The 14,800-nt window shown below is 53.4% G+C and overlaps 1 protein-coding gene across 1 annotated transcript in view; it reads left to right on the top strand.

Moving 5' to 3' along the window:
• Window positions 1–14,800, top strand: part of LOC122935556 (carbonic anhydrase 9-like) — a 106,119-nt gene that overhangs the window by 60,009 nt on the left and 31,310 nt on the right. Inside the window, exons 4-7 of the mRNA XM_044291325.1 lie at window positions 4,137–4,279; window positions 6,243–6,335; window positions 10,163–10,229; window positions 11,641–11,798. Of these exons, the coding sequence (XP_044147260.1) occupies window positions 4,137–4,279; window positions 6,243–6,335; window positions 10,163–10,229; window positions 11,641–11,798 (461 nt within the window). The remainder of the gene's footprint in view (window positions 1–4,136; window positions 4,280–6,242; window positions 6,336–10,162; window positions 10,230–11,640; window positions 11,799–14,800) is intronic.

Below are 14,800 nucleotides of genomic sequence, written 5' to 3'. Positions count from 1 at the left end.
AAACAACTTAAAAAAAAAAATAATAATTATGTTTTTTCTATGAAAAATTATCCAGCCGATCGTTTTTAGTCTGATCATAATGAAGCAACGGCCTTATCTGGGGTGCGGCAACATTGCCAACACACTCATAGAGGTGATGATCGCTTCATTGTGATACGCAAGCCCCTTCACCACAACAAGGTAACGATCACGAAGGGGAATTGACACTTGTATGTGCCTTTTTTTTGTTTTGTTTTTGCAGCCACAGTGCAGCACTAGAGGCCAGAAAAATTAGGCATGTACACATGCCTGAAAAATTAGGTATTGTTGCAGCCGCTGCTGTGGGGACCATTTTGAGGCCAAGGCATGTCATCAGGCCTTTTGTTAGTCAAACGTATCCCCTACTGTCAGTCCCTTCGGGATCCATGCCTCATTCATCTTAATGAAGGTGAGGTAATCAACACTTTTATGACCGAGGCGACTTCTTTTGTCAGTGACAATGCCTCCTGCTGCACTGAAGGTCCTTTCTGACAGGACACTTGAAGCAGGGCAGGCCAGAAGTTCTATCGCAAACTGGGATAGCTCAGGCCACAGGTCAAGCCTGCATACCCAGTAGTCAAGGGGTTCATCGCTCCTCAGAGTGTTGATATCTGCAGTTAAGGCGAGGTAGTCTGCCACCTGTCGGTCGAGTCGTTCTCTAAGGCTGGATCCCGAAGGGCTGTGGCGATGTGTAGGACTGAAAAAGCTCTGCATGTCCTCCATCAACAACACATCTGTAAAGCGTCCTGTCCTTGCCGCCGTGGTCGTGGTAGGAGGAGGATTACTTTCCCCTCTTCCCCAGTTAGATTCCCGTTGTGCTGTGACATCCCCCTTATAAGCTGTGTAAAGCATATTTTTGGTTTTGAACTGCTGCATCCTTTCTGACTTCCGGTAATTTGGTAACATTTCCGCCACTTTCTGCTTATACCGGGGGTCTAGTAGCGTGGCCACCCAGTACAGGTCGTTCTCCTTCATGCTTTTTATATTGAGGGTCCCTCAACAGACATGACAGCATGAAAGACCCCATTTGCACAAGGTTGGATGCCGAGCTACTCATTTCCCGTTCCTCATCCTCACTCATGTCATTGACGGTCTGTTCTTCCCCCCAGCCACGTACAACACCACGGGTCCCAGATAGGTGACAACAACGAGCACCCTGGTGGGAGGCCTGCTGTGGTTGGTCTTCCTCCTCCTCAAAGCCACATTCCTCCTCTGACTCCTCTTCCTCATACTCCTCTTGTAGCATTGCTGCAGGTCCGGCAAGCGATGATGACAAGGCTGTTTCTGGTGGTGATGGTGACCACAACTCTTCCTCTTTACGCTCATCTACAGCCTGATCCATTACTCTTTGCAGGGCACGCTCCAGGAAGAAAACAAATGGGATGAGGTCGCTGATGGTGCCTTTGGTGCGACTGACTAGGTTTGTCACCTCCTCAAAAGGACGCATGGCATTGCGCATGAGCATCCAGTAACGTGGCAAAAAAATTCCCAGCTCCGCAGAGGCTGTCCTAGCACCCCGGTCATACAATTACTCGTTGATGGCTTTTTCTTGTTGGAGCAGGCGGTCGAACATTAGGAGTGTTGAATTCCAACGTGTCGGAATCAAGCGCCTCACTGACATGTTGTTTCGGCGCTGAATGTCTGAAAAGTGCGCCATGGCCGTGTAGGAACGCCTGAAATGGCCACACACCTTCCTGGCCTGCTTGAGGACGTCCTGTAAGCCTGGGTACTTAGACACAAAGCGTTGTACGATGAGATTCAACACATGTGCCATGCACGGCACATGTGACAACTTGCCCAAATTCAATGCAGCCAACAAATTGCTTCCATTGTCACACACCACTTTGCCGATCTCCAGTTGGTGCGGGGTCAGCCACTGATCCACCTGTGCGTTCAGGGCGGACTGGAGTGCTGGTCCGGTGTGGCTCTCTGCTTTCAGGCAAGTTAACCCCAAGACAGCGTGACACTGTCGTATCCGGGATGTGGAATAGCCCCTGGGGAGCTGGGGGGATTCAGTTGATGTGGAGCCAGACGCAGCAGCAGAAGAGGACTCAGCCGAGGAGGTTATGGAAGAGGATGGAGTAGGAGGAGTAGAGGAGGTGGCAGTAGGCCTGCCTGCAAGTCGTGGCGGTGTCACCAACTCCGCTGCAGAGCCACGCATTCCATGCTTGGCAGCCGTCAGCAGGTTGACCAATTGCGCAGTGTAGGTGATATACCTGCCCTGACCGTGCTTTGCAGACCAGGTATCAGTGGTCAGATAGACCCTTGCCCCAACACTGTATGCCAGACATGCCATGACTTCCTTTTCAATAACTGAGTAGAGGTTTGGGATTGCCTTTTTTGAAAAAAATTTTTGTCCGGGTACCTTTCACTGTGGTGTCCCAATAGCGACACATTTTTTGAAGGCCTCAGACTCCACCAGCTGGTATGGTGAAAGCTGGCGGGCTAAGAGTTCCGTCAAGCCAACTGTCAGACGCCGGGCAAGGGGGTGACTCTGTGACAATGGCTTCTTACGCTCAAACATTTCCTTTACAGACACCTGACTGTGGGCAGATGAGATGGAACTGCTGAAGGTGCGAGGCGGAGTGGCGGGTGGTTGAGAGGGGGCAAGGAGGACAGCAGTGGTTGACGTGGCTGAAGATGCTGGACCAGGAGGAGGATGGTGGCTCTGAGATTGTGTGCTGCTTGTACTCATGTGTTGATCCCATTGGCGTTTGATGTGCGATCATGTGCCTTCGCAAAGCGGTTGTACCGCGGTGGGTGTTGGACTTCCCACGACAGTTTCTTTTGGCACAGGTTGCAAATGGCATCGCTGTTATCAGAGGCAGACAAACAAAAAAAAAAATGCCACACTGCTGAGCTTTGCAATGACGTCCTCCTCCTCCTCCTCCTCCTCCTCTTTCCTCTTTCCTCTTTCCTCCCTCTTCCTCCTTCCAGCGGGCACCCACGGACACATCGTCATCATCAACCACTTCACTTGTATCTGACACCTCAGCAAAGGAAGCAGCAGCGGGTACATCATCATCATCATCATCATCACACTGTGCGTCCTTGTGTGTAATGCTGCCTGACTGAGACATATCCCTGTTATCTACAACCCCTGGCAATAATGGTTGGGCATCACTAATTTCATCTAACTGATGTGTAAATAACTCCTCTGAGGGATCAAGTGAAGCGGCTGTGGTGGTGGTGGCGGCAGGGGGGAAGGTGGTGACCAAAGCTGAGCTGGAGGAGGACGGTGCGTCAAGGTTCTTAGCGGAAGCTGTTGAAGATTGGGTGTCCTGTGTAAGCCAGTCAACTATTTTCTCCAAATTTTTGGGGTTCAGGGTACGTGGCCTCTGAACACTGGGCATTATTCCAGGGCCAGTGGAAATCACAGCACCATGACCACGACGGCCCCTGCGGCGTGGCCTGCCTCTGCCTGTCATATTTTATTAGATTAGTGGTACTATGCGTGCAAGGTACTGTGCCACCCTATATAAGTGGTGGGCAGTTGGCACAGTACAGTCTGTGGGCGCCTGACACACACGGGCTTGCAACTGTGATTATATCAGATTGGCCACAATCTGCGAGGTATTTTCTGTCACCCCCTATATGAATGGTGCGCACAGTGCTGTCTGTGACTGAGCTGCAGCCTCTCACACACCGGCAGCCAGGCAACCGCAATATATATATAAAGCAGACTGATGTACCAGCCCTGAGAAGGGCTTTTTGGGGTGCAGTCTGGACGCTGTCCTTACAGCAGATGAGTCTGTGGACACAGAACACTGCCCGAGCTAACGCTTTCCCTATTAGATCAGCAGCAGCAGCACTGTCCCTCCTCTCACTGTGACTGCAGCTTCCGAATGAATCTAAGATGGCTGCTGTCCAGGAGGTGGGAGGGGCTGGGAGGAGGGTCTGCTGCTGATTGGCTGGAATGTGTCTGCTGACTGTGAGGTACAGGGTCAAAGTTTACTCAATGATGATGTATAGGGGGCGGACCGAACATCGCATATGTTCACCCGCTGTGGCGAACGCGAACAAGACATCACTATCCACCATCTCTATCATCAGCAGTTCATTACTTGTGGTTGTCCTCGTCGTGTCATTAATGCTTGTCCATATATTTTGTCTTATAGTGGTTTTGAAACTACCTGATAGTCTGAAGATAGTTGGCGGTCTCCCTCATATTTATGAAGCAGCACAGCTCCATTTCCACTGGGGTTCACATAGCAGTCCAGGGTCAGAGCACACTGTAAATGGGATACGATTTCCCGGAGAGGTAAGTGGTACCTGCTGTGATACACAGTGACACCATGTGTTTTACGGTGGCCATAGCGTCCCATCCATCATCAGGGAACTGTCATTAATGCTCCAGTCCCGGCCCACTGAGCAGAAGGCTCATCGACTGCCATTCAGCAGTAAATTGTCCGGTCCTCGGTGTCTCTGCAGTAAATTGTCTGGTCCTCGGTGTCTCGGCAGTAAATTGTCCGGTCCTCGGTGTCTCGGCAGTAAATTGTCCGGTCCTCGGTGTCTCTGCAGTAAATTGTCCGGTCCTCGGTGTCTCTGCAGTAAATTGTCCGGTCCTCGGTGTCTCTGCAGTAAATTGTCCGGTCCTCGGTGTCTCAGCAGTAAATTGTCCGGTCCTCGGTGTCTCAGCAGTAAATTGTCCGGTCCTCGGTGTCTCAGCAGTAAATTGTCCGGTCCTCGGTGTCTCAGCAGTAAATTGTCCGGTCCTCGGTGTCTCAGCAGTAAATTGTCCGGTCCTCGGTGTCTCAGCAGTAAATTGTCCGGTCCTCGGTGTCTCTGCAGTAAATTGTCCGGTCCTCGGTGTCTCTGCAGTAAATTGTCCGGTCCTCGGTGTCTCTGCAGTAAATTGTCCGGTCCTCGGTGTCTCTGCAGTAAATTGTCCGGTCCTCGGTGTCTCTGCAGTAAATTGTCCGGTCCTCGGTGTCTCTGCAGTAAATTGTCTGGTCCTCGGTGTCTCTGCAGTAAATTGTCCGGTCCTCGGTGTCTCTGCAGTAAACTGTCCGGTCCTCGGTGTCTCAGCAGTAAATTGTCCGGTCCTCGGTGTCTCAGCAGTAAATTGTCCGGTCCTCGGTGTCTCAGCAGTAAATTGTCCGGTCCTCGGTGTCTCAGCAGTAAATTGTCTCCAGGGCCATATATCTCAGCCCTTCCCAAGTGAATGACACTAACTGACCAGCATACATACACCTCAGCCCACCTGACAGGGAGGCCCTGTCCCCTCAGCCCACCTGCCAGGGAGGCCCTGTCCCCTCAGCCCACCTGACAGGGAGGCCCTGTCCCCTCAGCCCACCTGACAGGGACATACCCTCCCAACCAATCTTCCCAGTTCAAACCAGTCACAATTGTATGCTGAGATCTTGAGATATATTGTAGGCAGTCTGCGTCATATGGTAATGCCGTGATGGAAATGGGCAGCCCCCATAACCAGCTGTCCCTCCTCTCCTCAGGGACTGTGGGAGTCTCCTGCTCTGCTCCTTCCGCTCTCGTCTGTGCTCCTCTGAGGATGTCTCGCACTTTGCTTCTTCCTGGCTGGGTGCTCCCTTCCAACGCTCTGGGGTCTTTCCTTTCTACCCCAACTTCAGCCTCCATTGTCACCAGTTTGCAAAGGCCTTTTTTACTCACAAGTTGTCTCCACATCTGCCAGACTTTACAACCCACATTGCTCACTGGGTTCTTTCCAATTCTCTGGTTTCCAGGCCAACTGTAATGGCGCTACTCTGTAGTCAGCTCCGGCTCGATTCCCCAGGCTCTCCACCATCTTCCCTCACTTCCTGTCAACCAGAATATTCAGGTTTCCAAAGTGGATGTAGATGAACTTTTACCTATTCTTTTTGGAAGAGAGGCACAGCTACTTGTCCACAAGTTGCAACCTAAGACGGATGTTGTCCTGCTATCTTACCCCAGCTCCTCTGTGCCCTTTTGGGAGCTTTTCTGGTCTCTGCTCTGATCTTGTGCATCGACCCCCCCCCCCACACCTGTCGTGTCGCACTTGGGGTACTCTGTCACACTTAGCAGAACTCAGAACCACTCAGGGACATAAACCTCACTTACCAGGCCCTCCAGGTGGGAAACACCACCTGGCTATCAAACTTCTTCCCCAAATTTAAAGGGGCCGTACTTATGGACAGCAAGGCGGACACCTCTTGCCCCCCTTACTTGCCCACAGCTGCTCTCACCATTCTGTATCCCGCTAATAACTTGCTGATTTCTTTCCTTAGATCCATGTGGTTTACTTTAACTCTGAGTACCAGAGTATGGACCAAGCATTAAACCAGTCCGGAGGCCTTGCTGTGTTGGCTGCGTTCATAGAGGTAAGTAGCCACTAGTAAGTCGGGGTGATGCAGCGTCTGTATGAGGAGCCCAGGGTGATGCAGCGTCTGTATGAGGAGCCCAGGGTGATGCAGCGTCTGTATGAGGAGCCCAGGGTGATGCAGCGTCTGTATGACGAGCCGGGGTGATGCAGCGCCTGTATGAGGAGCCGGAGTAATGCAGCTTCTGTATGAGGAGCCCGGGGTGATGCAGCTTCTGTATGAGGAGCCGGGGTGATGCAGTGTCTGTATGAGGAGCCGGGGTGATGCAGCTTCTGTATGAGGAGCCGGGGTGATGCAGCTTCTGTATGACGAGCCGGAGTAATGCAGCATCTGTATGAGGAGCCCGGGGTGATGCAGCTTCTGTATGAGGAGCCGGGGTGATGCAGTGTCTGTATGAGGACCCCGGGGTGATGCAGCGTCTGTATGAGGAGCCCGGGGTGTTGCAGCGTCTGTATGAGGAGCCCGGGGTGTTGCAGCGTCTGTATGAGGAGCCGGGGTGTTGCAGCGTCTGTATGAGGAGCCGGGGTGATGCAGCTTCTGTATGAGGAGCCGGGGTGATGCAGTGTCTGTATGAGGAGCCGGGGTGATGCAGCGTCTGTATGAGGAGCCCGGGGTGATGCAGCATCTGTATGAGGAGCCGGGGTGATGCAGCGTCTGTATGAGGAGCCGGGGTGATGCAGCGTCTGTATGAGGAGCCGGGGTGATGCAGCGTCTGTATGAGGAGCCGGAGTGTTGCAGCATCTGTATGAGGAGTCGGGGTGATGCAGCTTCTGTATGAGGAGCCGGGGTGATGCAGCGTCTATATGAGGAGCCGGGGTGATGCAGCGTCTGTATGAGGAGCCCGGGGTGATGCAGCGTCTGTATGAGGAGCCCGGGGTGTTGCAGCTCCTGTATGAGGAGCCGGGGTGATGCAGCTTCTGTATGAGGAGCCGGGGTGATGCAGCGTCTGTATGAGGAGCCGGAGTGTTGCAGCATCTGTATGAGGAGTCGGGGTGATGCAGCTTCTGTATGAGGAGCCCGGGGTGATGCAGCGTCTGTATGAGGAGCCCGGGGTGATGCAGCGTCTGTATGAGGAGCCCGGGGTGATGCAGCGTCTGTATGAGGAGCCCGGGGTGTTGCAGCGTCTGTATGAGGAGCCCGGGGTGTTGCAGCTTCTGTATGAGGAGCCGGGGTGATGCAGCGTCTGTATGAGGAGCCGGAGTGTTGCAGCATCTGTATGAGGAGTCGGGGTGATGCAGCTTCTGTATGAGGAGCCCGGGGTGATGCAGCGTCTGTATGAGGAGCCCGGGGTGATGCAGCGTCTGTATGAGGAGCCCGGGGTGATGCAGCGTCTGTATGAGGAGCCGGGGTGATGCAGCGTCTGTATGAGGAGCCGGGGTGATGCAGCGTCTGTATGAGGAGCCCGGGGTGATGCAGCGTCTGTATGAGGAGCCCGGGGTGATGCAGCGTCTGTATGAGGAGCCCGGGGTGATGCAGCGTCTGTATGAGGAGCCGGGGTGATGCAGCGTCTGTATGAGGAGCCGGGGTGTTGCAGCGTCTGTATGAGGAGCCCGGGGTGATGCAGCGTCTGTATGAGGAGCCCGGGGTGATGCAGCGTCTGTATGAGGAGCCGGGGTGATGCAGCGTCTGTATGAGGAGCCGGGGTGATGCAGCGTCTGTATGAGGAGCCCGGGGTGATGCAGCGTCTGTATGAGGAGCCCGGGGTGTTGCAGCTCCTGTATGAGGAGCCCGGGGTGTTGCAGCTCCTGTATGAGGAGCCGGGGTGATGCAGCTTCTGTATGAGGAGCCGGGGTGATGCAGCTCCTGTATGAGGAGCCGGGGTGTTGCAGCGTCTGTATGAGGAGCCGGGGTGATGCAGCTTCTGTATGAGGAGCCGGGGTGATGCAGCTTCTGTATGAGGAGCCGGGGTGATGCAGCTTCTATATGAGGAGCCGGGGTGATGCAGCTTCTATATGAGGAGCCGGGGTGATGCAGCTTCTATATGAGGAGCCGGGGTGATGCAGCTTCTGTATGAGGAGCCGAGGTGATGCAGCGTCTGTATGAGGAGCCGGGGTGATGCAGCGTCTGTATGAGAAGCCCGGGGTGTTGCAGCGTCTGTATGAGGAGCCGGGGCGTTGCAGCGTCTGTATGAGGAGCCGGGGCGTTGCAGCGTCTGTATGAGGAGCCGGGGCGTTGCAGCGTCTGTATGAGGAGCCGGGGTGATGCAGCGTCTGTATGAGGAGCCGGGGTGATGCAGCGTCTGTATGAGGAGCCGGGGTGTTGCAGTGTCTGTATGAGGAGCCGGGGTGTTGCAGCGCCTGTATGAGGAGCCTGGGGTGATGCAGCATCTGTATGAGGAGCCGGGGGGATGCAGCGTCTGTATGAGGAGCCCGAGGCGTTGCAGCGTCTGTATGAGGAACCGGGGTGATGCAGCGTCTGTATGAGGAGCCGGGGTGATGCAGCGTCTGTATGAGGAGCCAGGGTGATGCAGCGTCTGTATGAGGAGCCGGGGTGATGCAGCGTCTGTATGAGGAGCCCGAGGCGTTGCAGCGTCTGTATGAGGAGCCGGGGTGATGCAGCGTCTGTATGAGGAGCCCGGGGTGATGCAGCGTCTGTATGAGGAGCCCGGGGTGTTGCAGCGTCTGTATGAGGAGCCCGGGGTGATGCAGCGTCTGTATGAGGAGCCCGGGGTGATGCAGCGTCTGTATGAGGAGCCGGGGTGATGCAGCGTCTGTATGAGGAGCCCAGGGTGATGCAGCGTCTGTATGAGGAGCCCGAGGCGTTGCAGCGTCTGTATGAGGAGCCGGGGTGATGCAGCGTCTGTATGAGGAGCCGGGGTGATGCAGCGTCTGTATGAGGAGCCCGAGGCGTTGCAGCGTCTGTATGAGGAGCCCGGGGTGATGCAGCGTCTGTATGACGAGCCGGGGTGATGCAGCGTCTGTATGACGAGCCGGAGTGATGCAGCGTCTGTATGAGGAGCCGGGTTGATGCAGCGTCTGTATGAGGAGCCGGGTTGATGCAGCGTCTGTATGAGGAGCCCGGGGTGATGCAGCGTCTGTATGAGGAGCCGGGGTGATGCAGCGTCTGTATGAGGAGCCGGGGTGATGCAGCGTCTGTATGAGGAGCCGGGGTGATGCAGCGTCTGTATGAGGAGCCGGTGTGATGCAGCGTCTGTATGAGGAGCCGTTGTGTTGCAGCGCCTGTATGAGGACCCCGGGGTGATGCAGCGTCTGTATGAGGAGCCCGGAGTGATGCAGCGTCTGTATGAGGAGCCCGGGGTGTTGCAGCGTCTGTATGAGGAGCCCGGGGTGATGCAGCGCCTGTATGAGGAGCCGGGGGTGATGCAGCGTCTGTATGAGGAGCCCAGGGTGATGCAGCGTCTGTATGAGGAGCCGTTGTGTTGCAGCGCCTGTATGAGGACCCCGGGGTGATGCAGCGTCTGTATGAGGAGCCGGGGTGATGCAGCGTCTGTATGAGGAGCCGGGGTGATGCAGCGTCTGTATGAGGAGCCCAGGGTGTTGCAGCGTCTGTATGAGGAGCCGGGTTGATGCAGCGTCTGTATGAGGAGCCCGAGGCGTTGCAGCGTCTGTATGAGGAGCCGGGGTGATGCAGCGCCTGTTTGTACTGCAGGAGACGGAATCAGTTGCAGCCGTTTCAGCTGTCGTCATCAGGAGAACATACTGGCCAGAGTTCTACATACTGCAGCCACGTCCAGAATGGGGTTGATTTGAGGATCTGCAATGTTTGACCATGGACTGGCCCACAGTATCTCTTTATAACCTTCATCAGGACCTTCTCTAGGTTGGGATAATAGAATGTCTCATGTTGCATTTATGTTATTGTCACAGGAAGGACCTGAAGATAATGAAGCTTACGAGCATCTTCTGTCACATCTGGAGGAGGTGAAGGATGGTGGTGAGTCTGGAGCATCCTCAGCCTACAACCTGGTGCTTCTCAGTGTAAACTCCCCCTGAGATGGTCGGACCTTGTTCACACGTAGCAATTCTCAGTAATATGCCGGGAATGTCCCTCACCCCTTGTCTGTCTTTCATTTACATTGATTTTATCTGAAAACTTCTGACTCTTTCTATGAGACTTGTGTCGCAGAAGAGGATAAGGACCATTTATATGACATGGACACTGAGAATCCTGGACTCTGAAGAGTCTTTGCCACCAGGCTAGAATCGGTCAGTAAGGGGTTAAGATCTGTACGTTAAGCACAGATACAGTCCTGATATATCTGATGGCGGTCCTGATATATCTGATGGCGGTCCTGATATATCTGATGGAGGTCCTGATATATCTGATGGAGGTCCTGATATATCTGATGGAGGTCCTGATATATCTGATGGAGGTCCTGATATATCTGATGGAGGTCCTGCTATATCTGATGGCGGTCCTGCTATATCTGATGGCGGTCCTGCTATATCTGATGGCGGTCCTGCTATATCTGATGGCGGTCCTGCTAAATCTGATGGCGGTCCTGCTAAATCTGATGGCGGTCCTGCTAAATCTGATGGCGGTCCTGCTAAATCTGATGGCGGTCCTGCTAAATCTGATGGCGGTCCTGCTAAATCTGATGGCGGTCCTGCTAAATCTGATGGCGGTCCTGCTAAATCTGATGGCGGTCCTGATATATCTGATGGCGGTCCTGATATATCTGATGGGGGTCCTGCTATATCTGATGGCGGTCCTGCTATATCTGATGGTGGTCCTGCTATATCTGATGGCGGTCCTGATATATGTGATGGAGGTCCGCGGTCCTGCTATATCTGATGGCGGTCCTGATATATCTGATGGAGGTCCTGATATATCTGATGGCGGTCCTGATATATTTGATGGCGGTCCTGCTATGTCTGATGGCGGTCCTGCTATATCTGATGGAGGTCCTGCTATATCTGATGGAGGTCCTGCTATATCTGATGGTGGTCCTGCTATATCTGATGGAGGTCCTGCTATATCTGATGGCGGTCCTGCTATATCTGATGGCGGTCCTGCTATATCTGATGGCGGTCCTGCTATATCTGATGGCGGTCCTGCTATATCTGATGGCGGTCCTGCTATATCTGATGGCGGTCCTGCTATATCTGATGGCGGTCCTGCTATATCTGATGGCGGTCCTGCTATATCTGATGGCGGTCCTGCTATATCTGATGGCGGTCCTGCTATATCTGATGGCGGTCCTGCTATATCTGATGGCGGTCCTGCTATATCTGATGGCGGTCCTGCTATATCTGATGGCGGTCCTGATGTTGTTGTTTGCCGTGTTTGTACAGAATTACCACAGAGGAAGTATCGGCACTGATCCTGTATATTTATATCGCAGGAGAAAGCAGAGAGATTCCTGGATTTGATATTCGTGGATTGTTACCTCAGCAGCTGGACAGATACTTTCGGTATAATGGATCTCTCACCACTCCACCATGCCTCCAGACTGTCAACTGGACCATCTTCAACCAGACTGTTCCTCTGTCTGCCAGACAGGTCAGAGAACTACACACCCTAAACCGTCAATCCTCACCCAACTCCAATCCGGTCTCCATACTCCACCCTCATCTCGGCTCTAATCTTCACTATTACTCTGATCCTTACCCAACCATACACCGTACAATAGCTCTAACTCCTACCCCACACGCAAGGCCGGCGTCAGCACCCGGCATACCCGGACAAGTGCTGGGGCCCACATGAACCTGGAGCCGGCCCTGCCCACACTGTAACCCAAATTCTCATCCTAACCCTAAGGGTACTTTCACACTAGCGGTTTTCTTTTCCGGTTTTGAGTTCCGTCCTAGGGGCTCAATACTGGAAAAAAACGGATCAGTTATATCCTAATGCATTCTGAATGGAGAGCGATCCGATCAGGATTCATCACGATGTCTCCAGTTTAGTCAGTGTACGTTTTTTTGACGGAGAAAATACTGCCGCATGCTGCGGTATTTTCTCCGTCCAGAATTCCGGAACTGCATTATTTTACATTGAAATACATTAATCCGGCCCCAAGTGTTCCAGAAAAAGTGATCCGGTTTTGCGGTCTGCACATGCGCAGACCTTTTAAAAATGTGAAGAAGATAAATACCGGAGAGACGGATCCAGTATTGCAATGCATTTGTGATATGGATCCGCAATGGTATCCGTTTGCATACAGATTGCCGGATCCGGTAGGCAGTTCTGGCGATAGAACTTCCTGCCGGAATACAACAACGCAAGTGTGAAAGTACCCTGAGCTCAGACTTTAATCTTTACCCAAACGCCAATCCAGTGGTGTACTAAGGGGGGAACGTGGGGGCGGTCTGCCCGGTTGCCAGCTCTCAGGGGGGCGCCTGAAGCAATGAGCGCCTCCATCAATACAGATGCTAAATACAGATTGCAGCGCTCATTGCTGGAGCACAGGGAGCCAGGTCTTGTCCCTCCCCGCGCTCCTCCCCGCGCTCCTCCCCGCGCTCCTCCCCGCGCTCCTCCCCGCGCTCCTCCCCGCGCTCCTCCCAGCGCTCCTTCCCTCCTACAGGCCGGCGGTGCACAGAATGGTGAAGCAGGAAGACTTCCCCCCGCTTCACGATCTGTACCTGCAGGGAAGAGAGGACTGTGAGCTTCAGGAACGGGACTAGGTGAGTAGGTACTGTGTGTGTGTGTGTGTGTGTGTGTGTGTGTGTTTTTTTTTTTTTGTTTGTTTTTTAATACAGAGGAGATAAAGAGGACTGGGGGGGGGCACAGAGGGCTTTATTACTATGGAGGGGGCACAGAGAGCTTTATTACTATGGAGGGGGCACAGAGGGCTTTATTACTATGGAGGGGGCACAGGGGGCTTTGTTACTATGGAGGGGGCACAGAGGGATTTATTACTATGGAGGGGGCACAGAGGGCTTAATTACTATGGAGGGGGCACAGAGGGCTTTATTACTATGGAGGGGGCACAGAGGACTTTATTACTATGGAGGGGGCACAGAGAGCTTTATTACTATGGAGGGGGCACAGAGGGCTTTATTACTATGGAGGGGGCACAGGGGGCTTTGTTACTATGGAGGGGGCACAGAGGGATTTATTACTATGGAGGGGGCACAGAGGGCTTAATTACTATGGAGGGGGCACAGAGGGCTTTATTACTATGGAGGGGGCACAGAGGACTTTATTACTATGGAGGGGGCACAGAGAGCTTTATTACTATGGAGGGGGCACAGAGGGCTTTATTACTATGGAGGGGGCACAGGGGGCTTTGTTACTATGGAGGGGGCACAGAGGGATTTATTACTATGGAGGGGGCACAGAGGGCTTTATTACTATGGAGGGGGCACAGGGGGCTTTATTACTATGGAGGGGGCACAGAGGGCTTTATTACTATGGAGGGGGCACAGAGGACTGTATTACTATGGAGGGGGCACAGAGGGCTTTATTACTATGGAGGGGGCACAGAGGGCTTTATTACTATGGAGGGGGCACAGAGGACTTTATTACTATGGAGGGGGCACAGAGGACTTTATTACTATGGAGGGGGGCACAGAGGGCTTTATTACTATGGAGGGGCACAGAGGGCTTTATTACTATGGAGGGGGCTCAGAGGGCTTTATTACTATGGAGGGGGCACAGAGGGCTTTATTACTATGGAGGGGGCACAGAGGGATTTGTTACTATGGAGGGGGCACAGGGGGCTTTGTTACTATGGAGGGGGCACAGAGGGCTTTATTACTATGGAGGGGGCACAGAGGGATTTATTACTATGGAGGGGGCACAGGGGGCTTTATTACTATGGAGGGGGCACAGAGGACTTTATTACTATGGAGGGGGCACAGAGGGATTTATTACTATGGAGGGGGCACAGAGGTCTTTATTACTATGGAGGGGGCACAGAGGGCTTTATTACTATGGAGGGGGCACAGAGGGCTTTATTACTATGGAGGGGGCACAGGGGGCTTTATTACTATGGAGGGGGCACAGAGGACTTTATTACTATGGAGGGGGCACAGAGGGATTTATTACTATGGAGGGGGCACAGGGGGCTTTATTACTATGGAGGGGGCACAGGGGGCTTTATTACTATGGAGGGGGCACAGAGGGCTTTATTACTATGGAGGGGGCACAGAGGGCTTTATTACTATGGAGGGGGCACAGGGGGCTTTATTACTATGGAGGGGGCACAGGGGGCTTTATTACTATGGAGGGGGCACAGAGGGCTTTATTACTATGGAGGGGGCACAGAGGACTTTATTACTATGGAGGGGGCACAGAGGGCTTTATTACTATGGAGGGGGCACAGAGGTCTTTATTACTATGGAGGGGGCACAGAGGGCTTTATTACTATGGAGGGGGCACAGAGGGCTTTATTACTATGGAGGGGGCACAGGGGGCTTTATTACTATGGAGGGGGCACAGAGGACTTTATTACTATGGAGGGGGCACAGAGGGATTTATTACTATGGAGGGGGCACAGGGGGCTTTATTACTATGGAGGGGGCACAGAGGGCTTTATTACTATGGAGGGGGCACAGAGGGCT

This window comes from Bufo gargarizans, chromosome 4 (assembly GCF_014858855.1).
Source record: "Bufo gargarizans isolate SCDJY-AF-19 chromosome 4, ASM1485885v1, whole genome shotgun sequence".
Lineage (NCBI taxonomy): Eukaryota > Metazoa > Chordata > Amphibia > Anura > Bufonidae > Bufo > Bufo gargarizans.
This window is presented reverse-complemented; position numbering and strand designations above follow the sequence as displayed.